The 26401-nt window shown below is 67.3% G+C and overlaps 12 protein-coding genes across 12 annotated transcripts; 5 read left to right on the top strand and 7 right to left on the bottom strand.

Moving 5' to 3' along the window:
- Nucleotides 1–310: 310 nt before the first annotated feature.
- MICPUCDRAFT_21980 (uncharacterized protein) lies at nt 311–1518 on the top strand (the record flags this gene model as incomplete). Its single annotated transcript, XM_003062915.1, has 3 exons — nt 311–562; nt 682–1113; nt 1189–1518. Coding segments are annotated over 3 exons (1014 nt in total), but the record flags the coding sequence as incomplete, so codon positions are not given.
- Nucleotides 1519–1584: 66 nt separating this feature from the next.
- Nucleotides 1585–3933, bottom strand: MICPUCDRAFT_42367 (uncharacterized protein; the record flags this gene model as incomplete). The annotated part of the gene is made up of 5 exons (XM_003062708.1): nt 1585–2044; nt 2139–2454; nt 2911–3194; nt 3442–3715; nt 3873–3933. 5 exons carry the CDS (start codon nt 3931–3933, stop codon nt 1585–1587), a joined length of 1395 nt encoding a protein of 464 aa, XP_003062754.1.
- Nucleotides 3934–4390: 457 nt separating this feature from the next.
- Nucleotides 4391–5188, top strand: MICPUCDRAFT_52470 (uncharacterized protein; the record flags this gene model as incomplete). The annotated part of the gene is made up of 1 exon (XM_003062914.1): nt 4391–5188. One exon carries the CDS (start codon nt 4391–4393, stop codon nt 5186–5188), a length of 798 nt encoding a protein of 265 aa, XP_003062960.1.
- A 145-nt stretch (nt 5189–5333) lies between these two features.
- MICPUCDRAFT_52469 (uncharacterized protein) lies at nt 5334–9967 on the bottom strand (the record flags this gene model as incomplete). The annotated part of the gene is made up of 4 exons (XM_003062707.1): nt 5334–5721; nt 5858–8697; nt 8848–9531; nt 9674–9967. 4 exons carry the CDS (start codon nt 9965–9967, stop codon nt 5334–5336), a joined length of 4206 nt encoding a protein of 1401 aa, XP_003062753.1.
- Nucleotides 9968–10368: 401 nt separating this feature from the next.
- On the top strand, nt 10369–11537 carry MICPUCDRAFT_52468 (uncharacterized protein; the record flags this gene model as incomplete). The annotated part of the gene is made up of 1 exon (XM_003062913.1): nt 10369–11537. The coding sequence occupies one exon, from the start codon at nt 10369–10371 to the stop codon at nt 11434–11436; it is 1068 nt and encodes a 355-aa protein (XP_003062959.1). The 3' UTR covers nt 11437–11537.
- A 144-nt stretch (nt 11538–11681) lies between these two features.
- MICPUCDRAFT_6604 (uncharacterized protein) lies at nt 11682–12191 on the bottom strand (the record flags this gene model as incomplete). Its single annotated transcript, XM_003062706.1, has 1 exon — nt 11682–12191. A coding segment is annotated over one exon (510 nt), but the record flags the coding sequence as incomplete, so codon positions are not given.
- A 429-nt stretch (nt 12192–12620) lies between these two features.
- On the bottom strand, nt 12621–13707 carry MICPUCDRAFT_52466 (uncharacterized protein; the record flags this gene model as incomplete). Its single annotated transcript, XM_003062705.1, has 2 exons — nt 12621–13403; nt 13498–13707. The coding sequence occupies 2 exons, from the start codon at nt 13705–13707 to the stop codon at nt 12621–12623; spliced, it is 993 nt and encodes a 330-aa protein (XP_003062751.1).
- A 551-nt stretch (nt 13708–14258) lies between these two features.
- Nucleotides 14259–14936, bottom strand: MICPUCDRAFT_52465 (uncharacterized protein; the record flags this gene model as incomplete). The annotated part of the gene is made up of 1 exon (XM_003062704.1): nt 14259–14936. The coding sequence occupies one exon, from the start codon at nt 14934–14936 to the stop codon at nt 14259–14261; it is 678 nt and encodes a 225-aa protein (XP_003062750.1).
- Nucleotides 14937–15750: 814 nt separating this feature from the next.
- On the top strand, nt 15751–16754 carry MICPUCDRAFT_3662 (uncharacterized protein; the record flags this gene model as incomplete). Its single annotated transcript, XM_003062912.1, has 2 exons — nt 15751–16115; nt 16238–16754. Coding segments are annotated over 2 exons (882 nt in total), but the record flags the coding sequence as incomplete, so codon positions are not given.
- Nucleotides 16755–16797: 43 nt separating this feature from the next.
- Nucleotides 16798–20269, bottom strand: MICPUCDRAFT_36018 (p-type ATPase superfamily; the record flags this gene model as incomplete). Its single annotated transcript, XM_003062703.1, has 2 exons — nt 16798–17233; nt 17330–20269. The coding sequence occupies 2 exons, from the start codon at nt 20267–20269 to the stop codon at nt 16934–16936; spliced, it is 3240 nt and encodes a 1079-aa protein (XP_003062749.1). The 3' UTR covers nt 16798–16933.
- A 501-nt stretch (nt 20270–20770) lies between these two features.
- On the top strand, nt 20771–21598 carry MICPUCDRAFT_52462 (uncharacterized protein; the record flags this gene model as incomplete). The annotated part of the gene is made up of 2 exons (XM_003062911.1): nt 20771–21136; nt 21305–21598. The coding sequence occupies 2 exons, from the start codon at nt 20771–20773 to the stop codon at nt 21596–21598; spliced, it is 660 nt and encodes a 219-aa protein (XP_003062957.1).
- Nucleotides 21599–21660: 62 nt separating this feature from the next.
- On the bottom strand, nt 21661–26206 carry MICPUCDRAFT_21782 (p-type ATPase superfamily; the record flags this gene model as incomplete). Its single annotated transcript, XM_003062702.1, has 8 exons — nt 21661–21966; nt 22204–23379; nt 23595–23843; nt 24088–24241; nt 24480–24589; nt 24845–25297; nt 25461–25888; nt 25996–26206. The coding sequence occupies 8 exons, from the start codon at nt 26204–26206 to the stop codon at nt 21661–21663; spliced, it is 3087 nt and encodes a 1028-aa protein (XP_003062748.1).
- Nucleotides 26207–26401: the final 195 nt, after the last annotated feature.

The raw sequence follows: 26401 nt of genomic DNA, 5'->3' as shown, positions 1-26401 counted from the left end.
GCCGAGGACGAGGCCGCGCTCGAGATGGAAGCCGAGCGGCCGACGCGATTCGCGCAGCAGGTGCGCGCCGACCAGACGCGCGTTCGTTCATTTCGTTTCGTTCCCACCGAACGATTCGCCGCCGCCGGACGCGCGTCCGACGAGTCGACGCGCGCGCGCGTCCTCCGTCCGTCCGTCCCATCCTCGCGCGCGCATTCGCGCGTCCTCCTCCTCCACCCCCTCCCGCCGCCGTTCTTCCTCGCCTCTCTCCTCCCTCGCGACGCGACGCGCCTCACGACGCGTCGTCCCCGGCCATTCCTCCTCCTCCTCGTCTCTGCTCTCCTCTCTTCAGGTCCGACTCGTGCAGTGGTACCCCGGACACATCGCCAAAGCCGAGCGCGCGCTCCGCGAACAACTCCGCGGCGTCGACGCGGTCGTGGAAGTCCGCGACCTGCGCATCCCGCTCGCGACGACGCACCCGGAGATCCCAAACTGGATCGGCGGCAAGCTCCGCGTCCTCGTCCTGAACCGCGCGGACATGGTCTCGGACGGCGAGCGACAGCGGTGGGTCGCGTGGTTCAAGGTGCGTTCAGGGTTTCAAACGTGTTTCACCCACCCACCCCGTGGCAGTTTCAACATGATTTTGATCGCAAACATGGTCCCTTTCAAAAAATGACCGAAGATTTCGCATCCACCAAACAGAAAAACGGCGAGAAACACGTCGTGCTCACGGATGCCAAGTCTGGAAAGGGCGTCAACAGGGTCAAAGAGGTCGCGCTGCTCGTGAGCGAGGAGGTGAACGCGAAGCGCGCGGCGAAAGGGTTGATGCCGCGGCCGGTGCGGACGGCGATCATAGGGTATCCGAACGTCGGGAAGAGCGCTCTGATCAACCGTCTGACCAACTCCAAGGCGTGCGCGTCGGCGCCGCGGCCGGGCGTGACGCGGAATCTTCGGTGGGTGCGCGTCGGCGGCGACTTGGACTTGCTCGACTCCCCCGGGGTGTTGCCGCCGCGGCTCGCGGACCAGGCGGCCGCGACGAGGCTCGCGATGGCGAACGACATCGGCGAGGCGAGTTACCTCTCGTCGAACGTCGCCGCGCAGCTCTTCGACGAGATGAAGACGTTGCCGCAGTGGGTCGGACGCCACGTCGGCGGAAACGGAAAGAAGAAGGGCGCTCCTTCCTCCGTCTCCGGCGGTGGACTGAAAGAGACGACGCGGAAGCGGTTCAAGCTGGACGCGATCCCGGACGCGATGACGGGCGAGGATTTCGTCATCGCCGTCGCGGAGAAGATGAGCTCGGACGATCTCGAACGCGCCGGGACGCGCATACTGATCGACTTTCGATCCGGCGCGCTCGGCGCGTTTTGTTTAGAACCCGCGCCGAGGAAGGGCGACGACTACGCGGACGCGAGCGAGATGGGGAAACCGAAGAGGGTCGTGATGGACGCGCCGACGGAGGTGAAGCTCGGGCACGGGTACTACGACGCGAGGGACGAGGTCGAGCTCAGGGAGCTCGGGGCGGACGTCGATCGGAATTAATTACGTAATAAAAGGTTTCCATTCTTTTTCGTAGCTAGGGCGGCGTATCGCCAAAACCTCCGCTCATCAAGTCAACGAAACGAACGTCCCCTCCGCGGACGCGACGACGACGCACGCGCTCGTCGCCGGCGCGGTCCCGCTCCCTCCGTCCGCCGTGTACACCTTGATGGCGAAATTTTTGGTAACGCCCGCGCCGCCCGAGTTATCCGGCGCGACGACGATCTCGAGCGCGCCGTCGCCCCCGTCGCCCACGCTCGCGCTCGCCCTCGTCGTCCCCGTCCTCGGCGGCGTCTTCGTATCGTCCACCTCCGGCGCCGCGCCGGAGTGATGCTGCAGCAGCAACTCCGCGCTCAGCGTCGCCGGGAGGCTCGAGCTCCAGACGCACTCGAGGGCGAGCGTCACCTTCGCGCTCTTCCCCACGGCGAGTCTGAGCGTCGTTCCATACGAGCGAATATCGGGGTGGAGTTGAAAGGCGTCAGAAGCGGACTTGAAAGGCGCCGAGGGCGGGGAATGAAACCGAGGGACCCTGGGCGGAGAGAAACGCCGGGCAAAGTCCTTAAGGATCGGCGTCCACCACGCCAACGCGGTCGTATGGGGACCAGTCAGTGTATAGAACGCACCTGAGCGTCGCCGCCGTCGCCGTCGTCGCCGCGGCGTTGGTCAACGTGACGCTCTTCGTCACGCTCGCCCTCTTCCCCCCCAAACTCGCCACCGAGCTCCCGCCCACGTACACGTTCCCGTCTATCGAGGCGCCGCCCTTGACGTACAGCGCGCCGACGCCGCCCGCGGCGCCGTCGGTGGCGTCTAAAACCTTCAGCTTGGCTTTGATCGCGGCGGACTTTTCCACGGCGAGCCCGCCGGCGACACGCACGGCGCCGTCTACCGCGTCCGCGGCGCCGACGGTGGCGTCCGTGGTGTCCGCCACGCGCACCGTCCCTGCGAGATGGACGCGAGATGGGCGGATGTGAGTACGTGATGTTAGGGTTTTGGGTTTAGGGTTTAGGGTTTAGGGTTTTGGATCCGAGAGAGAGAGAAGACGGGACGGGACGGGACGGGACGACGGCGGCGGCCGACGTCCAACGCCGATCTCAGATCCGATCCCTTTCCAGCGCGGCGCGAGCCTCCGATTGAATCGAGTTTTATCCGCAACACGCCTCGCGGACGGAGGTTCGGTTCTAGTAGCTGATTATTTTTGCGTTCGTCCTCGGCTCGCGGCGCGCGCGGGAGTGGGGGATCGGATCGGATCGGATCGGATCGGACGGGACGGGACGCGTCGTCCGACGTCCGTCCGTCGTCGCCGAGCGCGAAAAGCAAAGCGCGCGAGAAAAGAAAAGAGAAAAGAGATTAGAAACCGAGAAGAAACCGAGAAGAAACCGAGAAACCGCGCCGCACCCGTCAAGTACGTCTTCTTCCCCACCACTAACCCCCCCGCGGTCACCACGCTCGCCGCCGCGCCGCACGCGCCGCTCGCGCTCGTCGCGCACGCGTCCGTCGCGTCGATCACGTTTACCGGATAATTCGATTTCACGTTTTCCGCGCCGTCGCGCGTGTCGAACACCACCATCGGGTTGTTCTGGTCCGCGGTGATCTGCAGCCCGACCGCGGCGTTATCGAGCGCCTCTATCGACGTGTTCTGCACGTGCAGCGGCGCGTGCACCTCGAGACGCTGCGTGACGCTGTCCACGACGAGGTACGTCTGAGCGCTCGGGGAGTTTTGATCCTTCAGCGTCGTTCCGTACGAAGCGACGTCGGGGTGGAGTTCAAAGGCGTCAGAAGCGGAGTTGAAAGGCAACGCGGGCGGGGATTGAAACCGAGGGATGGGCGGAGAGATGCGACGGGCAAAGTCCTTAAGGATCGGCGTTCACCACGCGGACGGGGTCGTATGGGAACCGGTGTGATATAGAACGCGCCTTGAGCGTCAACGCGTTCGCGTTGGCGCCCTGCACGACGATCGCGCTCTCGCCGTTGCTGTTGTCGAACGTCACGCTGCCGCGGAGCAGCGAGCTCCCGTCCACCTCGAACCGCGCGGATGGGACGGAGGTGGAGTTGTACTTCGCGATGTCGCCCACGGCGACGTTCCCGGTCGGCCCGTCGACGTACAGGCGGCCGACGCCCGACCACGACGGGCGCGTCGTCGACGTGTCGGGGTCCTGGCGCGTGACGTCGCCCTCGCTGACCGCGCGCGTCGGGCTCGGGGCTGCGCGCGCGCGATGATCGGATCGGGAGGCGAGAGCGGGGACGGACGTCAGCGGGGACGGAGGAGGGAGGGAGGGTTCGATCGAGCGCGCGTCGGGTTCGAAGCGCCCCATTCACGAACGAACAACCCGCGCTGGGGTCTCGTCTCCCGCGCGCACCTTGGACGAGGAGCGCGAAGAGGAGCGTCGCCGCGGCGAGGAGCGACCGCGTGGACGCCATCGCGACGGTCGACGGGCGCCGCTCGCGTCCGCGCGCGGTCGCCGGGCGCTGTGCGAGAGGACGCCGCGGGCGCGGCGGGGTGATGGCGGGATGACTGGGCAGTCGAGAACCAGACTGGTATCGACATCTCCCGATCCTGGTATCGTAACGCTTCACGTAAGTTGTGTGGGCTTCAGCTGAGGATCAGTGGAAATTCTCGCCGACCCCACTCTGTTAAACGGTCGATAGTCGATCGACGATTCCCGACCGCGATCGGACGCAGAGATGGGTTAGCCCTACACGCGCGCTTTTTAAGGTTTTTTATTGGTGTCTCTTCGCCGGCGTGCGAGCTTTTATACGACAATCGCGCGTCGTTTCGGACTCGCGCGAGTCGCGCGCTCACCGCGTCGCGCGCCGCGCCGTCGGATCCGCCGCGCGTCTCGACTCGACTCGACCCGTCTCGACTCGACTCGATCCGATGCCGCGTCCGCTGCCGATCGCGGCGGCGCGTCTGATGACGCGTCGCGCGCTTCTCTCGAAGATGAACGACGACGACGACTACGACGACGACGACGGGTTCTTCTTCTCGAGTCCGTTCTCGTGGATCATCGTCGGCGCGATTTTCATGATCCTCCTCGCGATCGTGACGTGGAACGTCATGGAGCGCCTCAGGGTCGTCGAGGAGGAGCGCGTGGCGGCGGAGCGCGCGGCCGCGCGAGAGGAGGCGGAGGACGAGATGAAGGACGCGAAGAGGCGAAGGATGGCGACGGCGTGGATGCGAAGGTACGGCGACGGCGCGTGCGTCGAGGTCGCGATGCCGGGCGGGATCTCCGCGGTGGGGTACAAGGAGACCGGCCGAGAGCGAGAAGAAGCGCGCGGCGGGAAGGACGACGAGACGGAATCGGACGAGGAGACGACGACGAGCGCGTCGCGGTATCTCGCGGCGTTCAGACAGGACAGCGCGGAGCGAGCGCCGACGACGTCGTTTTGGCTTTCGGTCGAGGACGACGACCGCCGCGACGACTCCGCGCACGGCGGCGCGGTGAACAGGCGCGCGCGCGCGGGGAACGTGGTGTGCCCGGTGGAGAACCCGGAGAGCCGACCGCCGTCGCCCGCGACGTCGCGCTCTCGGCTCACCACGTCGGTCGTCGTCGAGAGCGTCGAGAGGCCCGGAGGCGCGGCGGAGACGGCGTCGTCGTCGACGCGCGAGGGGGGGGACGTGGAGCGAGGCTTCTTCGGAGAAGAGAGGGGGGACGTAGAGCGCGGTGGCTTGTGAGGATATGAGTGTGAGTAATCCAATCCCGAGTCGTCTGGTTAAATAGTAAAATAAGCTTAACTTGTGATGAACCGCATCCGTCGCGCGCGCCCGCGTCGCCGCCGCCGCCGCCGCCGCCGTCGTCCCGTCCGGTCCGGCGGCGCCGTCAGTCGTTCTCTTTGGTGCGGCTCCGCGCGAGGCACGGATGCTCCGGGCACTCTCGCTCGAGCCACGGCCCTAACCCCTCGCTCGTGTCCCGAAAGGGCTTCCTCTTGACCGTTTCATCCTCCCCGCCCGCGGCCGCGAGCATCTCCGGCGGGAATCCGTCCGGGTACGCCTTGATCGACGCCTTCCACTTCCCCGCGCTGCCTTTACCACCGTGGAATTCAAACGCTTGCAGCCCGAAGACGTTACTCTCCTGCAGCTTCGCGGCGACGCCCGCGGCGCACCCGGAGCAGAGACAGTGCACGAGCCCGTCGGCGATGACGAACTCGCCCTTCGCGCCGCCGCAGTCGACGGCGACGGCGGGCGGGCACGTCCGAGGGACGGGGAAACTGCACGGCGTCGGGGTGGAGTTGAAAGGCGTCAGATGGAGTTGAAAGGCTTCGAGGGCGGGGATTGAAACCGAGAGCTGGGCACAGAGACACGCCGGGCAAAGTCCTTAAGGAATGGCGTTCACCACGCGAACACGGTCGTATGGGGACCAGTGTGAGGAGAACGCGCCTGCACGGCGGGCCGCCGCCGCCGCCGCCGCCGTAGTCGTCGTCCATCTTCGCCATCCCCGCGAGGTCGTCGAACGACCGCTTGTTCGCGCCGGACTCGGTCAGCGCCCCGTCCCCGCCTTTGCCTCCAGACGGCGGCGGCGGGGACGCGCTGCGAAAGCCCTTGGAGAGGAGCTCCACGCCGAACCCCTTGAACCCGCGCGCGAGGTTCGCCCTCGCGATGGCGCCCGACGGCGGCGGCGGTCCGATCGCGCCCGGCGCGAGCGAGACGCTCATCCCGGCGCCGTGCGCGCCTCCCGCGCCAACCCCACTCCCCGCTCCCCTCTGCATCCTCCCGAGCGTCCCGTTCGCGGCAGCCTCCGCGGCGGCGAGCAAGAACCCGCGGCGCCCGGGAGGCGCGATGCCCGCGAGTTTCCCGCCTCGACACGCGTGGCAGCACCACGAAGCGTTCGGCGGCGGCGGCGGCGGGTCGATCCGGAGGCACGCGATATGGCCGCCGGCGGGGCAGCCGTCGCACAGGATGAAGTCGCGCGCGTCCACGCCGACGCGAGCGCAGACGACGCACCGGACGTTGTTCTCTTTGAGCGGCACGGGGTCGCCGGCGAGAGGGGCGGGCGCGGGGGGCGGTTTCGAATCGTTTTTCGCGGCCTCCGCCGCCGCCTCCGACGTCGACTTCGCGAGCGCGGCGACCGCGGGGGAGTCCTCCGCGGGCGCGGCGACGTCGTTTTCGTTTTTGATCGCCGCCGCCCGCGATTCGGGCTCGGCGAAGCCGTCCTTCGCCGGCGGCGCCGGCGCCGGCGCCGGCGCCGCCGCCGCGATCGCCGCCGCCGCCGCCGCGGGGACGCGAACCGCCGGCGCGACGACGACCGGAACGTCGGCCTCGTTCCAGCACGGCACGAAAACCTCGTCGTCGTGATCGAACGCCTCGACGACGAACGTTTTTTCGTGAGCCGTCAGCGCGTCCCGCTTCGCGGCGGTCAACGCGGCGAGCGCGGCGGCTCCGGGCGCGGAGTCCCCCCCCGTCAAAATCGCATCCACGACGGGAGACCCGAGCACCGCGTCTTCGTCCATCCCGACGTACTTCCACCCGTCGACTCTGCACCACGGCTTGCCGCCACCGCGCGTGAGCTGCGTCGCGAGGAACGACGACGGCTGCGCGCCGACGGCGCCGCGGACGGGAGGCGCCTCGTCGTCGTCGTCGTCGCCGTCGCGCGAGCTCTTCCTCCGCTTCTGCGGCGGCGCGCCGCCGGTTCGATCCCCGCCGCCGCCGCCGCCGCCTTTCGCGCCGTGCGCCTCGAGCGGCGCCGCGGGGATGGGCAGGCACACTCCGCCTTGCGCGCGACGCCACACGACGCTCTCCGCGGACTCGAGATACTCCGCGTGCCACGTGGCGAGAAACGCGTACACCGCCGTCGCGCCGTATCGCATCCGGTGGACGACGCCCGCGCCGCCGCCGACGCTGCCAACCTGGCAAAACGGCGACGTGAACGGCATCGTGAGGGCGGACGGTCGGAAGAACGTCCGCGTGATCGAGGTGAGGTAGAGGAGGTCCCCGGTCGCGGCCGCGGCGGCGTGCGCGTCGTCGTCGTCGTCGTCGTCGGATTCAGATTCGGACTCCTTCAGACGCCACGCGGCGGCGGCCACCGCGCGCAGCCGTCGCCGCGCGTCCTTCAACGACGCGGACGCCTTCCCGCCGTCACCCGCGGCGTCCTCGAGTTTCTTAAACGCGCGGTCGCCGAGCGTTTCCTTCGCCGCCTTGAGCGCGCGTTTCATGACGGCGTTCAAGTGCGTCAACGCGTGCGCGGCGGTGAGCGCTTTCAGCGGCGGCGGCGCGGCGCGAACGCCGTCCGCGACCATCTTCTCGTTCGCCATCCCCCTGACCGGGTCCGTACCTCCCGCAGCATCGGTCGATAACACGTGCCGCACTTTATCCAGAGTCACGACGAGGCTCTGCAAGCGTCCGGCGGCGACGCCCGAGGCTTCGGACTCCGCGTCCAAGTGCGCGGCTTTCGCGGCTTTCGCGGCGGCGGCGGCGGCGGCGGATCCGTCTCCCCCTCCCGCTCCTCCATCCTTCGCCGCCGCCGCTCGCGCTTTCGCCGCCTTCACGAGCGCCTGCGACGCGAGCGTCACGCGCAGCGCGGCTTTCTCGTCCGCGATGTACTTTACCGCGCTCGCGGCGAACCGCAGCGTCCACTCCGGGAGGCCGCTCAGGACGCCGCGCTCGGTATCGTCGGACGCGTCGCCGAGCTTCAACCCCGCGTCGGACAACTGTCGGATAATGTCCGACATAGTAATCGACGACGACGACGACGGCGGCGGCCTCGATGTTGACGTGCACGACGCGCGCAACAGCGCCGCGGTCGTCGCCGCGACGTGCTGCCTCGCGCGAAGATACGATGCGAAGTCGTCGTCGCCGGCGTAGTGCAGATACGACACCCTACATCGCTTCGCGCCGCAACAACAGATCGCGCGCTTCATCTCCCGCTCGCTGTCCGTCTGACAGTTGTAGTCCCAGCACACTTCCTCGCCTCTCGCGATGTGACAAGTGGACACCATCTCGACCGCGTACGACCCCTCGCGCACGCGGACGCGCATCTCCGCGTTCGGTTCGCACGAGTGCGACGCGCGCGTGAGCAGACTCCCTTTGACCATCCCGTCGACGAAGAGCATGTCGTACCCTTTCGGATCCGCGACGTCGCGCTCGACCGCGGCGTTGTAGAACACCGGGACGTCCTCGTCGTCGCGGACGTCGCGACGGACTCTCTGCGCGGCGACCTCTTTCTCGAACCACCGCCACCCGGGGTAGAGCTCCCCCGCGTACGGACCCAGATACGCGCCTGATGAGCGTCGGGGTTGAGTTGAAAGGCGTCAGAAGCGGAGTTGAAAGGCGTCGAGGGCGGGGATTGAAAGCGAGGGACCCTGGGCGGAGAGAGACGACGGCGAAAGTCCTTAAGAAACGGCGTTCACCACGCGAACGCGGTCGTATGGGGACCAGTCTGGCGGCGCGAGGAAGGAGGACGCGCCCTTCGGAATGCCATCCGCGCGAACGCACACCAGCCCGTGGCCTTTGCTTCGCGCGCGAATCTCCTTCGGCTCTTTCGCGCACAGCTTCGCGAGCACCAGCGCGGGGGCTTCCATCCACCCGCAGTCGCGCAGGTTTAGGTCCTCCGTGTCGCGCGGCGTCCGCTTCGGGACGTTCGCGACCGTCTTCGCCGCGTGGTGCAACCCGGGATCTTTCCCCGCGACGGCTCTCAGACGCATCGTCTGAAACACCTTCGCGAGCACCTTCTCCGCGTCGTCCTCGCTCAGACCGGCGCCGCCGTCCTCCGCGGACGCGGTCATCGCCTCGAGGACGCGCTCTCGCGTGTACGCGTCCACGCCCTCGAGCTCGACCAACGCGACGTCGCCGCCGTCGCCGCCGCCGTCCGCGGCGGCGGCGGCGATCGGGGTCCCGGCGCGAGCGGCCGGATCCCTCGCGTCGTTCGTCGCGTCCGCGGGCGCCGCGCGCTGCGCCTCGGGCGCGAAGCCGCGGCCGGCGCGAAGCCGCGCGAACGTCCGCGTCGCGTCCGCGGCGTCCAACTCCGTCGGCTTCACGTTCCCCGGGACGAGCTCGACGTCCCCGAACTCCACCTTCGATCCTCTCTGAGGGCCGTTCCATACGAGCGAACGTCGGGGTGGAGGTGAAAGGCGTCAGTTGGAGTTGAAAGGCGTCGAGGGCGGGGATTGAAAGCGAGGTGTGGGCGGAGAGAAGCGCCGGGAAAAGTCCTTAAGGATCGGCGTTCACCACGCCGACGCGGTCGTATGGGAACCAGTGTATAGAACGCGCCTGATGATGGTGATGATGACGCTGCCCCCCCCCGCCGTCGAGCTCGTTCGCCGCCGGCGCGTGCGCGCCCGTAGCCCTCACGAGCTCCTCCTCCGTGAGCGTGCCGCCGCAGCGCGCGGCGGCCTCCTTCTCCGCGCGCTCGATCGCCGCGAACTTGGCCATGATGGCGGTCACGTCCTCGTCGTCGTCCGCGTATCCGACGTAGTGCGACGCGCGTGGGGCGTTCGCGTTCGCGCGCGAGGGGCGCGGCATCGTCGTCCGTCCGTCGTCCGCGACGCGGGGGCGGTCTCCGCGGCGACGCGCGAGCGAGAGTGGCCGGCGGCGTCGCGTCCGCGCGCGTCGCCGTCTGGCTGTCGTCGCGCGCGCGTCGTCGTTCAAACAACGACGACAGAACTTTTATAGAACCTCGCATCGAAGTTCAAAAGTCGAGTAGTTTTGCGCGTACTACGTTTTATTTTCGTACGCGTAAACAGTCATCAGCCAATCACCGCGCGCGATCTCGAAGAATTTTCGATCACTGGATCAGGGAAAGCGACGCGACCTCCCCGCGGCCGTCGAATCGCGCACCTCACTCCCCCCGCCGCGACGGCACGCTTCCAAAGCGCGCGCCTCCGCCTCGCTCGTCGAAGCTCATCGACACGTCATCAACCAAAATGGCCGGCGAGATGCCTGACGGATTCGGGATGCCCGGCGGCCCCGGCGCTGGCGGGATGCCCCCCGGGCTCGCGCAGATGATGGCGGGCGCGGGCGGCCCCGGCGGCGCGCCTTTCGACATGAGCAAGATAAAAGAGATGCTCGAGGATCCCGCCATCAAGGACATGGCGAAGCAGATCGCGGAGGACCCCTCGTTTAAGACGATGGCGGAGAACATGCAGAGCGCGATGGCGAACGGCGGCATGCCCGGCATGCTCGGCGGCGCGGGCGGCGCGGCCGCCGCTGGCCCGATGGGGATGCCGCCGGGCCTGGACCCCGCCGCCGCGATGGAGGCGATGCAGGGCGTGATGCAGAACCCCGCGTTCATGCAGATGGCGGAGAAGCTCGGGAAGTCGATGATGGCGGACCCAGCGATGGCGAACATGATGTCGCAGATGCAGGACCCGGAGACCACGGAGAAGATGAAGGCGAAGATGGAGGCGCTCAAGGAAGATCCAGAGATGGCGGACATCATGAAGGAGATCGAGTCGGGAGGGCCCGCGGCGATGATGAAGTACTGGAACGACCCGAAAGTCCTCCAGAAGATCTCCGGCGCGATGGGCGACGTCATGCCCGGCTTCGGCGGCGCCGCCGCGCCCCCCGCCGCGCCCGCGGAGGAGGAGGAGGAGGAGGAGGAGGAGGAGGAGGACGGCGAGGAGACGGTGCACACCGCCGCGAGCGCGGGGGAGGCGGAGACACTCCAGGAGCTCATCGACGGCGGTGCCGACGTCAACGCGACCGACGGCGAAGGTCGCACGGCGCTTCACTTCGCGTGCGGGTACGGCGAGATCAAGTGCGCGACGATCTTGTGCGACGCCAAGGCGGACGTGAACGCGGTGGATAAGAACAAGAACACTCCGTTGCACTACGCCGCGGGATACGGCAACGGCGAGGTGGTCAAGCTCCTCGTCGACGCCGGCGCGAGCGTGACGCTGCGTAACTTGGACGGGAAGTCCCCGCTCGACGTCGCGAAGCTGAACGATCAGGACGAGGTCGTCGCCGCGCTCGAGGCGGACGTGTTCCTTTGATTTGAACGCGCGCGTTTGTCGCGGCGGTTCGAATCGTTCGTTGTCTCGCGAAGACAGACATTGTCAATAACCTTACGTACGGAAAGAAAACACGCACTACTGCGCTTCGTTTCACTTCTATCATAAGGTGACCTTAGTCTATCGAGCCCTACAGTACGGCGTCGTCACGACGCCGCGCTCGCGGCTTCGTTCAAGTACGCCTCGCTGACTGCGCACGTGACGTACCCGCGCATCTCCTGGAGCAGCCGTCGTCGTAACTCCGTGCCCTCGCGCGCGAGGTGGGCGAACCGACGCCACTCGATCGCGGCGCACCGAGTCGACGTCGTCGCCGTCACCGTCGCCGTCCGCTTCTTTTTCGAAAAGAGCTCGAGCTCGCCAAAGTAACTGCCCCGCGAAAACTCCGCCACCCGCAACGCGTTCTCGACGCCCGGGACGCGAACCGTCGCGACCGCGGCGCCCACCTCGAGCAGATAGAACCGATCCGGGGCGTCCCCTTGCGCGATGATCACGTCCCCGGCGCGATACACCGCCTCGTCCATCGCCTCCGTGAGGTCGATCCGCTCGCTCGCCGGAAGACGCCTCGCGATGGGCGCGTCCGCGAAGAAACGCCGCGAGACCCCCCGCTTCCCATGCACCGCCGCGCCGGCGACGCGCTCGAACCACCGTCGATGCATCCCCCAGAGCTTCGCGCCCTTGTCGTTCGCGCGCGTCGTCCGCTCGCGCGCGCCGCCGTAAACCATCGCGAGGTGACCGATCACGTCCCCGGGGAGGTAGTCGCCGCCGTTTTCGTCGTCGCCGCCGTCGTCGTCGCCGCCGCCGTCGATCCCCCGGCGCACCCTCCGCGGACTCTGTATCACGTCCCCGCCCGCGGTCGCCTCGCCTCGCGTCCACTCCGACACCGACCCGCCCTCGACGACGTACACGTACCGCGCGGCGTCGCCCGCGTTGTACAGGACGTCGTTCGGTTTGACCACGAGCGCCTCCATCTCCGCGACGGCTCTTCGCATCGTCGCGCGTTCGCACCCGCGAAACACGGGGTGGTTCTGTACGAGCGAACGTCGGGGTGGAGTTGAAAGGCGTCAGGCGTGGAGTTGAAAGGCGGGCGTCGAGGTGCGTCGGGATTGTGAGCGAGGGACCCTGGGTGGAGAGATGCGCCGGGAAGTAAAGTCCTCAAGGATCGGCGTTCACCACGCCGACGCGGTCGTACGGGGACCAGTGTGAGGAATACGCGCCTCGAACGCGTCGAGTATCCTCGCGAGTCGCTCTTCCCCGCGCGGCGTCGGCCCCAACGGCGGCCGTTTCTTCATCCTCTTCTCCTTCCTCGGCTGGAACACGACGTCGCCGTTGACATCCTCCGCGAGGCCGACGCGTTTCTCCCGCGGCGTCTCCTCGCCGGACGCGAGCCGCGTCTTTTCGTCGTCCGAATCCGACTCGGTCGTGAGCTCGTCGTCCGACGCGACCGCGTGTTTCTGGTGCGACGCTTCCCGACGCCGACGCCGCGTCTCGTCGTCGCCGTCGTCGTCGTCGTCGTCGTCGCCCCCCGGGACGACGTAGGGCGCTCGAAGCTGCCCCGCGACGGTGGAGCCGTCGGCGTGGATGCGAACGATCAGCGGCGTTCGCGACGCGCCCGCCCCCGCCCCAGGGTCCCGCCCGTCGACCGCGCCGTCGTCCTTCCGCGGCGACGGCGTCCGCGGCACCGCGAGCGGCCGGTACTCCGCCGCCGCCGCGATCTGCCTCGCCCTCGCGTCCAGAAACCCCCACGTCGCGTCCGACCGCGCGAACGCGTCGCGAAACGTCTCCGCGTCCACGAACGCGACGTCCGTCTCCTCCTCCGCGACCGTCGCCGTCGCCTCGTACCGCGTCGCGTCGTCGATCAGACACGCCGCGGCGAAGTGCCCGCCGGGGCCGTACGTCGCGACGACCGCGTCGCCGCCGCCCACGAGCGGCGTCGTCGCCGTCACTGAGCCCTGCGGGGGTGGCGTCGTTGAAAGGCGTCAGAAGCGGAGTCGAAAAAGTCCTTAAGGATCGGCGTTCACCACGCGAACGCGGTCGTACGGGGACCAGTGTGAAAAAAAACAAACGCGCCTGCAGCACCATCCACATCCGGTCCCCGGGCTCGTCCTCCGCGCCGAGAACCTCCCCGACCTCGCACTCCTTCGTCTCGAGAAGGCACGACAGCTGCTGCCGCTGCACGCGCGTGAGCGCCTTCATGAGGTGGACGCCGTCCATCAGCGCGTCCCAGCTCCGGCGGCGCTCCGCGACGGCGGCCATCATCTTCCTGAGGGTGTTTGCCCGTACGAACCGACGTCGGGGTGGCGTTGAAAGGCGTCAGAAGCGGAGTTGAAAGGCGTCGAGGCGGGCGCGTCGGGATTGAAAGCGATGGGTGATGGGCGGAGAGAAACGAACGAACGCCGGGAGAGAAAGTCCTCAAGGAATGAAGTTCACAACGCGAACGCGGTCGTATGAGGGCCAGTGTGAGGAGAACGAACGGGGCTCCGCGCCTGAAGTTCGGCGCGCCCATCGTGATCCCGTCTATCCGCCACAGCTTCGCGTCCGTCAGCGCGACGAACGCTAAGATGACGTCCTTATCCAGCGGCTCGTCGAACATCTTCCCGGACGTCGCGAACCCGGACGCGTACGACCCGATGACGGCGCCTCTTCGGAGCGTCATCGCGACCGGGAACGGCGCGGCGGCGCCCTTTGGTTCGTTCCATACAAAGCGATGTCGGGGTGGAGTTGAAAGGCGTCAGTTGAAGTTGAAAGGCGTCGAGGGCGGGGATTGAAAGCGGGGGGTGGGCGGAGAGATGAGCCGGCAAAAGTCCTTAAGGATCGGCGTTCACCACGCCGACGCGGTCGTATGGGGACCAGTGTATAGAACGCGCCTTTCTCTCCACCTCGACATCCACCTCTCCGGATTCGACGACGTAGATGGCGTCGCGCTCCTCTTTCTTCGCGCGCTTCGGCGGGGGGAAGCACCATATCGGCTCCGCGCGGTACACGTCCACGAGCGTCATCGCGGCCGCGAACGCGCGTCTCGTGTCGTCGCGCTCGGGTTCGTCCGCGTCGTCCTCGGACGCCGCGTCGTCGTCGTCGTCGTCGTCGTCGTCGTCGTCGTCGTCGTCGTCTTTCGCCGTCTTCTTCTTCAACCTCCGTCCTCCTCCGTCGTCGTCGCTGTCGTACGCGTCCTCGTCCGACGTGTCATCCTCCTCGCTCGACACGTCATCTGAATCCACGTCCACGTCCTCGTCCTCGTCCGACTCTTCGTCCGACGTGTCGTCCTCTGATTCGTCCGACTCGAGCGCGTCGAACGCGTCGTTGCATCGCAAGCACGCGTCTTTCCTCGCGTACAGAGCCCTCGCCTCCGCGGCGATTCTCGCGGCCATCGCGTCGTACGCCTCCCGCTGCGCGCGCATCTCTTCTCTGTGCGCGCGCTGCGCCGAGGACTCCTTCTTCGTCTTCGTCGTCGTCTTCTTCCTCGCGAGCTTACCGAAGAGGCCCATCCTTCGGTGGTGCCGAGTTTGAGTTCTTCTCGCGCGCGATGACGATGACGCGTCCGCGCCCTCCTCTCCGCGTCGGCGACCGTCTATCGTCCGCGCGACGATGCCGCCGCCGCCGCGCGGTGACCGCGCGCTCGACGCGCCGGGAAGGGGACGGAGGCGGCGCGCGAGGTGAACGCGCGCCGCCGCGAGTGATGAACGCCGCGACGAAGTCCGAAGCCGTTGAAGTTCGTCGGCGCGTTCGAGAGAAACACGAACACGAACGAACAGAAAGTCGCGGCCGCCAGCCGACGCGACGCCGTCGTCAATGGCGACGGCGCTGCGACGCGCGCTGCGCGCGGCGCGCGCGCTCCTCGCCCCGCCGAGACGCGTCCCGGCGTCGTCGTCGCGGTGCCGCCGCGCGTTCGCCGGCGGCGCGGGGTCCAGCGCGAGCGGCGGCGGCGACGCCGCGGGCGTCGGCGTCGGCGTCGGCGGCGTCGGCGTCGGCGTCGACGGCGCCGTCTCCGACGCCTCGCTCGTGTCCCCCGCGCTCGTCGCGCGCCTCGAAGAGATCACGAAGCGGCACGAGCACCTCTGCGCGACGCTCTCCGCGGACCCGCCGCCGCCGCCGAAGGAGATGAGAAGGGTGAACAAGGAGCTCGCGCGCGTGGAGCCGGTCGTCGCCGCCTACGCGTCGCTGCGCGCGGTCCGAGACGAGATGGCGTCTCTGCGATCGATGATGGTGTCGTCCCCGTCCCCGTCCCCGTCCCCGTCCCCGTCCCCGTCCCCGTCCCCGTCCCCGTCCCCGTCCCCGTCCTCCTCCTCCTCCGCGTCCTCATCGTCCTCCGCGTCCGACGACGAGCTCGCGTCGATGGCGTCCGAGGAGCACGACGCCCTCGCGTCCACCGTCCCCGCGCTGGAAGAGAAGCTCGCGCACCTTCTCCTCCCGAGCGACGACGCGGACGACGGCGGCGCGATCCTCGAGATCCGCGCGGGCGCGGGCGGGGACGAAGCCGCGAGGTTCGCCGCGAACTTGGCGCGCATGTACGACATGTTCGCCAGGCGCCGCGGGTGGACCTTCGAGCGCATGACGGCGACGACGACGGACGAGGGGGGGTACAAAGACGTCACGTTCAACGTCTCGGGGGACGACGTGTACGGGACGCTGAAGTACGAGAGCGGCGTGCACAGGCGCGTTCGACGGTCGTCGCGCCGGTCCCCGTCCCTCGCTTTCGATCCCGACGCGCGCGCCGCGACGCCTTTCAACTCCTTTCAACTCCTCCGCCTGACGCCTTTCAACGACTCCACTCCACCCCGACCCGCAGAGTCCAGCGCGTGTCTGGGGACGAGGGCAAGGTGCACACGTCCACGGCGTCCGTCGCGGTGATGCCGCACGCGGAAGAGGTGGAGTTAGACTTGCGCGACGAGGACGTGCGGATAGACACGATGCGCGCGTCCGGCGCGGGAGGGCAGCACGTGAACACGACGAACAGCGCGGTGCGATTAACGCACGTCCCGAGCGGCACGGTGGTGGTCATGATGGACGAGCGGTCGCAGCATAAGAATAAAGAGAAGGCGTTTAAGATTTTGCGCGCGCGGATCTACGAGGGACTGCGCGCGGAGGCGCACCGCGAGCGCGCGGATCAGCGGAAGAGTTTGATCGGCAGCGGCGATCGGAGCGAGCGCGTTCGGACGTACAACTACAAGGACGGCAGGGTGAAGGACCACAGGGTGAACGCGCAGGTGAACGATTTGGAAGGGCTGCTGAACGGCGGCGACGCGTTGTCGGACATCGTGGACGCGTTGCGAACGGAAGAGAAGCGCCGGGCGCTGCTCGAGTTCAAGCCGTGACGAGAGGTACAACAGTGCGTAATAGGCGTTATATGATATCGTAATAGGCGTAATATGATATTCCAAAAACCACGCGAATACATAGTACAGCAGTGGTGTGGAGTAGTAGATGTTAAGATGTTAGCGGTGTCGCGTGAGCGGTGCGCGCGGTGGCCGTCGTTCACGTCTTATTAGTTCTTCTTCTTCGCGGCGGCCACCTTCTTCGCCGCCGGTTTTTTTTGTTTTTCCGTCGTCGTCTTGCCCTCCATGATGAAGTTCCTGCCGATGAACTTCAAGACTTCGTCGATGAGCCACACCGGCGCCGCGCACGCGCACACGAGCGCCCACTCGTTCGCGTCCAGCGGCACGATGCTGAAGATGGTCGCCAGCGCGGGGACGTACAGGATCAAAAAGTGCAACGCGAAGGATGAAAACATCGCCACCATCAGCCACGGATTTATCCACGGCGGCATGACGAAGAGAGAGATGTCCTATGCGAGCGAACGTCGGGGTGGAGTTGAAAGGCGTCAGTTGGCGTTGAAAGGCGTCGAGGGCGGGGATTGAAAGCGAGGGAAGATAGAACGCACCTCGCTCAGAGCGTTGCACGCGTTGAACATCTCGATGACGACGAGCGTCGTGAGCGATAGCGTGCTCGCTTTCGCTTTGCCCTCGGTGAAGTAGTCGCACTTGTTCGCGGGAGAGGTGTAGTCGAAGGTGGCGCCCCCCGCCGAGTACTTCCCGCCCTTAAACGACGATCCCCACGACGCGCAATCGCCCCAGTGCGAGAGCTGATGCCACGTCACCGTGGTGTGGCCGTCCCCGGACAGGTCGATCCCGAGGAACGAGCTGCGTGTGTACCACACCGCGAAGACGCCGACGGTCGCGGCGCCGACGTAGAGGCCGACGACGAGGTACCTGACGAGCGCCCACGCGGAGATGAGATCCTCGTCCTTCTTGCGCGGCGTCTTGGTCATGATGTCGACGTCCGGCGGGTTGAACCCGAGCGCCGTCGCGGGCGGGCCGTCCGTGACGAGGTTCACCCACAGCAGCTGCACGGGGATCAGACCCTCCGGCATTCCGAGCGCGGCGGTGAGGAAGATGGAGACCACCTCGCCGACGTTGCTGGAGATCATGTACCGAATGAACGCCTTCATGTTGTTGTAGATTGAGCGTCCCTCGGAGATGGCGTCGACGATACTACTAAAGTTGTCGTCGGCGAGCACCATGTCGGACGCCTCCTTCGCGACCGCGGTGCCGGTGATCCCCATCGCGATGCCGATGTCCGCGAGCTTCAGCGCGGGCGCGTCGTTCACGCCGTCGCCAGTCATCGCGACGATCTCGCCGCGCTCCTTCAGGAGACGCACGATGTCTTGCTTATGCTTCGGCTCGGCGCGAGAGCACACGCAGCCGCCGGGGGCGGTCAACGCGGCGAACTGCTTCGCCTTGGTCATCGCGCCAAACTCGCGCCCGGTGAACGACCGTCCCGCGACGTCCTCCGCGGAGTCGAAGACGCCGATGTCGACGCAGATCGCCTCCGCGGTGAGCCGGTTATCGCCGGTGATGACGACGACGCGGATCCCCGCGCTCGCGCACGCGGCGACGGCGCCCCTCACCTCGGGCCGCGGAGGGTCTCTCAACCCGGCGAGGCCGACGAACACGAGGTCGCTCTCGATCGCGGCGTACCCGCTCGCGTCCGCGAGACTCGCGTGCGCGGCGTGGGTCGTCGCGCCGTCGTACGACGCGAGCGCGCCGAGGGACGCGCCCGATTTGGTCGCCAACGCGAGGCATCGAAGCGCGTCGGCGCTCATCGTCTCCGCGCGTTTCACGACGGCGGCGCGCGCCGCCTTCGTCAGCGGCACGACGTCGCCGTTCGGGAGCTGGACGAAAGCGCAGCGCTCGAGGACGTGCTCGGGCGCGCCCTTGACGAGGAGCTCGTTGGCGTTGGCGTTCGCCTTGCCGCCGCCCGTCGGCGCGATCACGACGCTCATGGATTTGCGGTCGCGGTCAAACTCCAGCGTCGCCATCTTCTTGAAGTCGTCGTCCTTCGTCTTCGCGCCGCGCTCGAGCTTCGACGCGAGCACGCGGAGCGCGCCCTCCGTGGGCTGCCCCGCGCACTTCGCGTGCCCGTGCGCGTCCATCTCGATCACCGCGTCGTTGCAGCCGCGGCACACTTTGCTCACCGCGGCGAGAGACGCGTCCAACGGCTTGGACTTCGTCGGCTTCGGCGCGCCGACGACGGCGCCGTCGCTCGCGTCGTACGACGTCCCGGTGACGTCGTACGTCTTGAGGACGTCCGGTTTGATCGTGGGCACGACGAGCTTCACCGCGGACATGTTGTTCGTGGTCAGCGTGCCGGTCTTATCCGAGCAGATTACGGACGTGCACCCGAGCGTCTCGACCGATTGCAGCTTGCGAACGATGGCGTTCTTCTTCGCCATCTTCCTCGTCCCGAGCGCGAGGCAGGTGGTGATGACCGCGGGCAAGCCCTCCGGGATCGCCGCGACCGCGAGCGCGACGGCGATCTTGAAGTAAAACGTGCACTTGGCGAAGTTGAACTCGACGTCGTACGGAACGAAAGACCCCGGCGCGCGCTTCCACGAGATGAAAAACTGGTAATTCATGAGCCAAACGAAGAGGCACACGAGCCCGATCCCCCACGTGAGCTGGTCCCCGAACCGGTCCAGCTTTTGCTTCAGCGGCGTGTCCTCCTCCTCCTCGCTCGCCGCCTGGATCTGCGCCTGGATCTTACCAATCTCGGTTCGCATCCCGGTGTGCGTGACGATCGCGACGCACGCGCCTTGCGACGCCGCGGTGCCTCCGAAGAGCATGCACCCCTTCGCCTGCAGCTCCGCGTCCGGGTCGTCGATCGCGTCGATATCCTTGTTCACCGCGACGGACTCCCCGGTCAGCGACGCTTGCTCGAGTCGGATCGTCGCTGTCTTCAGGGTGACGACGCGCGCGTCCGCGGGGACGCGGTCGCCCGTGCGCACCTCCACGACGTCCCCCGGGACGAGATCTCGCGCTTGGAACGCGTGGTCCCACTTGCCGTCGCGAAGCACCCGCGCGGTGTCCGACTGCATCTCTTTGAGCGCCTCGAGCGCGTTCTCCGCGTTCGATTCCTGCCACACGCCGACGATGGCGTTGAGGATCAAGATGAGGAGGATGACGCCCGGCTCGACGAAGTCCACGAGATCTATCGGCGCGCCCGGCGCGCGATCTTCGACCCACACGAGCGCGAACGACACCGCGGCGGCCGCGAGCAGGATCTTTACGAGCGCGTCGTCGAACTGCTCGAGCACGAGCTTCCACAGCGGCTTGCCGTCCTCCTTGTCGAGCTCGTTCGGGCCGTGTCTCGCGAGCGCGTCGCGCGCGGCGGCGGACGTCAGACCGTTGGCGGGATCGACGCCGTGCGCGGACGCGACGTCGGACGCGGACGCGGCCCACGGCGCGGCGAGGGCGGAGGCGGCGGACGCGCCCTTCTTGGCCGCGGTCGCCTTCGACGGCGTCTTGCCTTTCTTGGGAGGCATGGTCGATGGACGCGAGCGACGACGCGGCGAGCGCGCGGCGATGTGGAGCCCGCGTCGACGGGCGGATCTCGAACCTCGATATTCGTCCCCCCGCGGCAGAGGCATCGGCAGGCTTTCGAAGAATTCCGAAAGTCGTCCTGCTGCAAAATACAGTATTCATACTATTTGCGCATACAGTACTGTACTGTACAAATCGTCCATCGCGATCGCTAACAACGACGCGGCGGGCGTCGTCTTGTCAGTATGACGACGCGCGCGCTGCTGCAACCGTGCGCTCTCCTCGGTCGCCGTCTCCGCGCCCGCGCCGCGTCCGTCGTCGTCGTCGTCGCCGCCGCGTCGGCCTCGTCGCCGCCGCCGCCTTCCCTCCCTTCCTCCTCTCGGCGTCGTCCGAGTCGCGCGCGGCGCCGGGGCGCGCGCGGTCGTCTCGTCGATCGGTCGTCGAACCCTACGACGACGGCGGAAATCCAGTGGCCCGACGTCCGCGCGCGTTCGTCGTCGTCGATGGCGTCCTCCTCCTCCTCCGCGCCGCTCGTCGTGACGTTCGTGACCGGGAACGAGAACAAGCTCAAGGAGGTCCGCGCGATCCTGGGCGCGGACGACGGCGGCGGCGGCGGCGGCGCGGGCGCGGCGGGCGCGTCGGACGTCGCGTCGACGTTCGCGCTCCGATCGCAAAAGGTGGACCTCCCGGAACTCCAGGGCGAGCCCGAAGACATCGCGGCGGAGAAGGCCAAGCTCGCCGCGCGCGCCGTCGGCGGGCCGACGCTCGTGGAGGACACGTCGCTGTGCTACGTCGCGCTGAAGGGGCTCCCGGGGCCGTACGTCAAGTGGTTCCTGGACAAGCTCGGGCACGAGGCGCGTCGCGCGTTGGTCCCCGTACGACGCCGTTCGCGACGTGATGATCGCCGTTCCTCGAGGACTTTACATCCTGGCGCCCTCTCCGTCGCGCTCTGTCGTCCAATGAAACCTCCACGTCATCAAACAAAATCAAAATACTAACCAATCGCATCACCTCCCGCCACATCACCCACCGATCAGGGTCTCTGCAAGCTGTTAGCCGGGTACGAAGACAAGCGCGCGTACGCGCAGTGCGTCTTCGCGTACGCGGAGGGACCCGCGGACGAACGCCCGAGAGTGTTCGTGGGACGGACGGACGGGAAGATCGTGGACGCGCGCGGGCCGAGCGACTTTGGGTGGGACCCGGTGTTTCAGCCGGAGGGGCACGAGGAGACGTACGCGGAGATGGACAAGGCGGTGAAGAATTCGATCTCGCATCGGTACCGCGCGCTGGAGAAATTCCGCGCGTTCATCGTCGAGAAGACGTCGGGATAGGGATCGGGATAGGGTCCGCGAACGCGTTCTCTATCTAGTAGCGGCGCGCGATAGAGCGCGGTTCAGAACAGCCCGCGGAAGAGTTTCATCTCGACCCACCGCCAGAAGTCCAGCCACTCCCGAAGCGGCTTCGCCCTCGACGTCAACGTCCTCTTCATCTTCTTCTTCTTCGAATCCGCGTCCGCGTCGTCCGCGTCGTCGTCGTCCGCGTCGTCGTCGTCGTCGTCGTCTATTTCTTCTCGCTCTTCGCGCGCGTTCACGAGCGCCGTCACCGCCGCTCGCAGCGGAAGTCCCCCCGCGGCGATCGCCGCGCACCACCCCCACTGCTCCGCCGTCAGCGGCGACGTGTGAAACGCCGCGCCGCCCTTCTGCGCGTCGAGGGTCCGCGAGGGTGTTTGCCCATACGAGGCGACGCCGGGGCGGGCGGAGTCGAAGGGCGTCAGAAGCGGAGTCGCGAGGCGTCGAGGCGCGTCGGGAGTGAAAGCGAGGCGTGCGCGGAGAGAGACGACCGCCGGGAGATAATAAAAGTCCTTAAGGAACGGCGTGCGCCACGCCGACGCGGTCGTATGGGGACCGGTGTGGAAATAGAACGAACGCGCCTGCACGATGAGCGCCTGCATCGCCACCTCGCACAGCAACATCGCGGTGAACGTCGCGTTCTTTTCAATCCCTCGAAACACGTTAAACGTCGCGTCGTTCGCGACGCGGCAGTTGATCTGATTCACGAGCTGCGACAGCACGAACGCGTTGAAGACGAGGGTGTAGTGCGTCGTGGGCGGCGCGAGCGAGCCGTACGCGCCTCGGCCGCTGTCGACGCGGAACCACGCGTCGCCGTAGGCGACGAGGCACGTCATCGCCGCGAGCTGATACGTCGCCTGCGACGCGACGTGCCAACGCATCCGCGGCGTGATGATCGACGCCTCGGACGAGCACGGCGGCCGCGATAACAGCGCGTCCGTCGGCGCGTCCGTCGCGAGCGCGAGCCCCGCGAGCGAGTCCATGATGAGGTTTAGCCACAGCATCTGCGTCGCGGTGAGCGGGGACTCGCCGATGAGCAGCGCGCCGACGGAGGCGGTCGCCACCGCGGCGACGTTCACCGTGAGCTGAAAGGTGAGAAATTTTTGAATCGACTCGAACACGTTGCGCCCCCACCGCACGGCGCTCACCGCGGAGGCGAAGTTGTCGTCCAGGAGGAGGATGTCGCACGCGTCCTTCGCGACGGTGGTGCCGCACACGCCCATCGCGAAGCCGACGTCCGCGTCTTTCAGCGCGGGCGCGTCGTTCGTGCCGTCGCCGGTCACGGCGACGACCTCGCGGCCGCCGCCGCCTCTTCCTCTTCCTCTTCCTCCGCCGCGTTCGCGTTCGCGTTCTTTTTCGAAGCGTTTCGATCGCATGATGCCCGTCGCGAGCGCGTACTTGTCTTCCGGGGACGACCGCGCGAGGACGCGGAGTCTCGGCCACACCGCGTCCATCCTCTCCTGATCGACCGCGCCGGTGACCGGGTCGCGCGTGCGCGCTCTGAACGCCTCGCCGTCCATCGCCACGCCATCCAGAGACGCCTTCTCGTCGTCGCCGTCGCCGTCGCCGTCGCCGTCGCCGCCGCGCGCCGGTGCCGGCGGAAGGATCCCGCACCCGCGCGCCACCGCCACCGCGGTCGGCAGCGAATCCCCGGTGACCATGCGCACGCAAATCCCCGCGCGCTGGCACCGCGCGATCGCGCCGGGGACCTCCGGGCGTATCGGATCCTCCAGACCGATCCCGGCGAGGAGCGTGAGGCCGCGCTCCGCCGCGGCCACCGCGTCGTCGCCCGAGCCCGAGGGTCGAGGGTCCATACGAAGCGAACGTCGGGGTGGAGTTGAAAGGCGTCAGTTGGAGGAGTTGAAAGGCATCGAGGTGTGTCGGGATTGAGAGCGAGGGGCGGGCGGAGAGAAACGCGCGCGGGAAGGAAAGTCCTTGAGGATCGGCGTGCACCACGCCGACGCGGTCGTATGGGGACCAGTGTGAGATAGAACGCACCCGAGGCGGACGCGCGCAACGTCGAGGGGTCGAACCCGGACTCGAAGTCTTTGAACGCGACGACCATGACGCGGACGCCGCGCTTCTCCCACTCGAGCGAGCTCGCTCGGAACGCGTCGAGTTCCAGCGGCTCGATCGCGACGCCGTCGCGCGCGAGCTGCGAGTCGCACAGCGAGAGGACGTCCGCGGCTGCGCCTTTCACGTAGACGCGGTAGCGCCCTCCGCGGCGCTCGCCGCGTTCGCATTCGCGCTCGTCGATGAGGGCCGTTCTATACAAGCGAATGTCGGGGTGGAGTTCATAGGCGTCAGTTGGCTTTGAAAGGCATCGAGGTGTGTCGGGATTGAAAGCGAGGGATGAGCGGAGAGAAACGCCGGGCAAAGTCCTTAAGGATCGGCGTTCACCACGCGAACGCGGTCGTATGGGAACCAGTGTATAGAACGCACCTGATCTTCTCGTCGTCGTCGACGTCGACGTCGTCTGGCGTCCACGCGAACGAGCACATCCGCTTCCTCGCGGACGTGAACGGCAGCACCTTATCCACGACGCACGCGTCTCTTCGCAGCTGCGCGTACCCTCGGTCGCGCATGAGCCCCGTCGCGAACTGCAAAAGCGCCGTCTCCGTCCTGCTGCCGCGGCGTTCAACTTTGGGTCGAGGGTCCGTCGTTCAAAGCGACGTCGGGGTGGAGTCGACGGGTGTCAGATGGAATGGAGGAGAAGTTGAAAGGCGTCGCGCGCGGTGTGTCGGGAAGATTGAAAGCGTGGGGTGCGCGGAGAGAAACGGCACGCCGGGAGAGAAAGTCCTTAAGGAATGAAGTTCACAACGCGAACGCGGTCGTATGAGGACCAGTGCGACTGGGACGCGACGCGCCTTTTTGTTCCCCCGTGGCCTCGTCGACGTCCACGACGGTGAACCGCGCGGTGGAGTTGACGCATATCGCGCTCGCGAGCTCCCGCCACAGGCGCGCGTCGTCAGCCTCGGCCTCGACGTCCGACGTCGCGGCGATCGCGGCGATCGCGCGGTGGGGAGCGACGTCGATATCTTCCCAGGTCGAGTCCGGGTCGATCCACGTCTCGTTCGGGTCGGCGTCGGAGGACCCCAACGACTCGTCCGGCCAACGTTCTCGCGCGAATCGTAACGACCGATCGATGGCCGTTTCTTGCTGCAACATCGCATCCTCGCACCCGCACACCGCGTACGTGTCGCTCAAGCATCCGACGTCGCCCTCGACGCACCGCTCGAGGAACGGCCCGCGCGACCTCCCCGCGGCCCAGACCCGAGACACGGTCATCTCGTTTCGCGTCAACGTCCCCGTCTTATCGCTCAGAATCGTCGTCGCGCCGCCCATGGTCTCGCACGCGCCTAAATACCGCACGAGGTTGTTATCGTCGAGCATGCGCCGCACGCTGAACGCGAGCGCGAGCGTGACCGCGAGCGGGAGACCCTCCGGGACGGCGACGACGACGATCGTGACGCCCTGGATGAAAAAGTGCACGTAGTCGTTGAGATACGCCCACTCCCACGTCGCCGCGGTCGCGACGTCGCCCGCGCCGAGCCCGCCGAGGAACGTCCGCTGCGTGAACGACGCGGAGAGGATCAGCGTGCAGCTCGCGCCGGCGAAGAACCCGACGCGCCCGATGTCGCGCGCGAGCGTCTCGAGCTTGGACTGCAGCACCGTCTTCGTCTTCGAGGACCCTGAGGGTCGTTCCATACGAAGCGAACGTCGGGGTGGAGATCAAAGGCGTCGGTTGGAGTTGAAAGGCGTCGAGGGCGGGGATCGAAACCGTGGGGTGGGCGGAGAGATGCGCCGGGAAAAGTCCTTAAGGATCGGCGTTCACCACGCCGACGCGGTCGTATGGTAACCAGTGTAAGGAGAACGCGCCTAAGCCTCCTCCGGCCGCCGCCGCCGCCGCCGCCGCCGCTTCGGTCGACGCGAGCCTCCTTCTGTCGTCGTCGTCGTCGTCGTCGTCGCTGCGTTCAGTTTCCATCCCGCCCTCCCCTTCCTGCGCGCGGACCAGCTTCGTGATGAGCCCCATCTGCGAGTTCATCCCGACGGCGACGACGAGCGCGGCGCACCGGCCTTGAAGGACTTTCGATCCCGACAGCAACACCGGCGACGCGTCCGCGCTCTTCCGCACGTCTTCGCTCTCGCCCGTCATGTGCGACTCGTCCACGACGACGTCGGAGATGGTCTGGATCAGGACCGCGTCCGCGGGGACGACGTCGCCGGCCTCGAGGAGGATCACGTCCCCGACGAGGAGCGACGCGTTTGGTACTGCAACGCGCGGGGACGGAGGAGGAGGAGGCGTCGGACCAAAAAAAGAAAGGGCTGCGCGAGAGAAAAAAAAGAAAGAGAAAGGACGCGCGAAGAAGCCGCCGTACCTATCACCTCCGCGCCGTCGCGGCGCGCGAGCGTCGTCTCCGTGCTCTCCGCGACCGCGTTCAGCGCTTCGAACTGCGCTTGCTTCTGGTAGTCGTTGATCGCGGTCACGGTCGCGACGACGGCGACGGCGCCGAGTATCGCCGCGCCCTCGACCCACCCCGCGGCGGCGTCGGACGCCACGGTGTCGGGCGCCACTGTGTCCGACAACATGTCCGACACCGAACCGCCGTCCGACACCGAGCCGCGCGAGAGCGAGAGCTGCAGCGCGAGCGACGTGACTCCCGCGGCGACGAGCACGCGCAAGGTCTCGTCCTGTTCGAAGACACGTCGCGGTCAGCATCTGGGTGGTTGAGCGAAAAAAAAATTCCCCTCCTCTGTTCACAGCTAACAGCACCCACCTGAAGC

The sequence above is a fragment of the Micromonas pusilla genome, assembly GCF_000151265.4.
Source record: "Micromonas pusilla CCMP1545 genomic scaffold MICPUCscaffold_13, whole genome shotgun sequence".
Classification (NCBI taxonomy): Eukaryota; Viridiplantae; Chlorophyta; class Mamiellophyceae; order Mamiellales; family Mamiellaceae; genus Micromonas; species Micromonas pusilla.
This window is presented reverse-complemented; position numbering and strand designations above follow the sequence as displayed.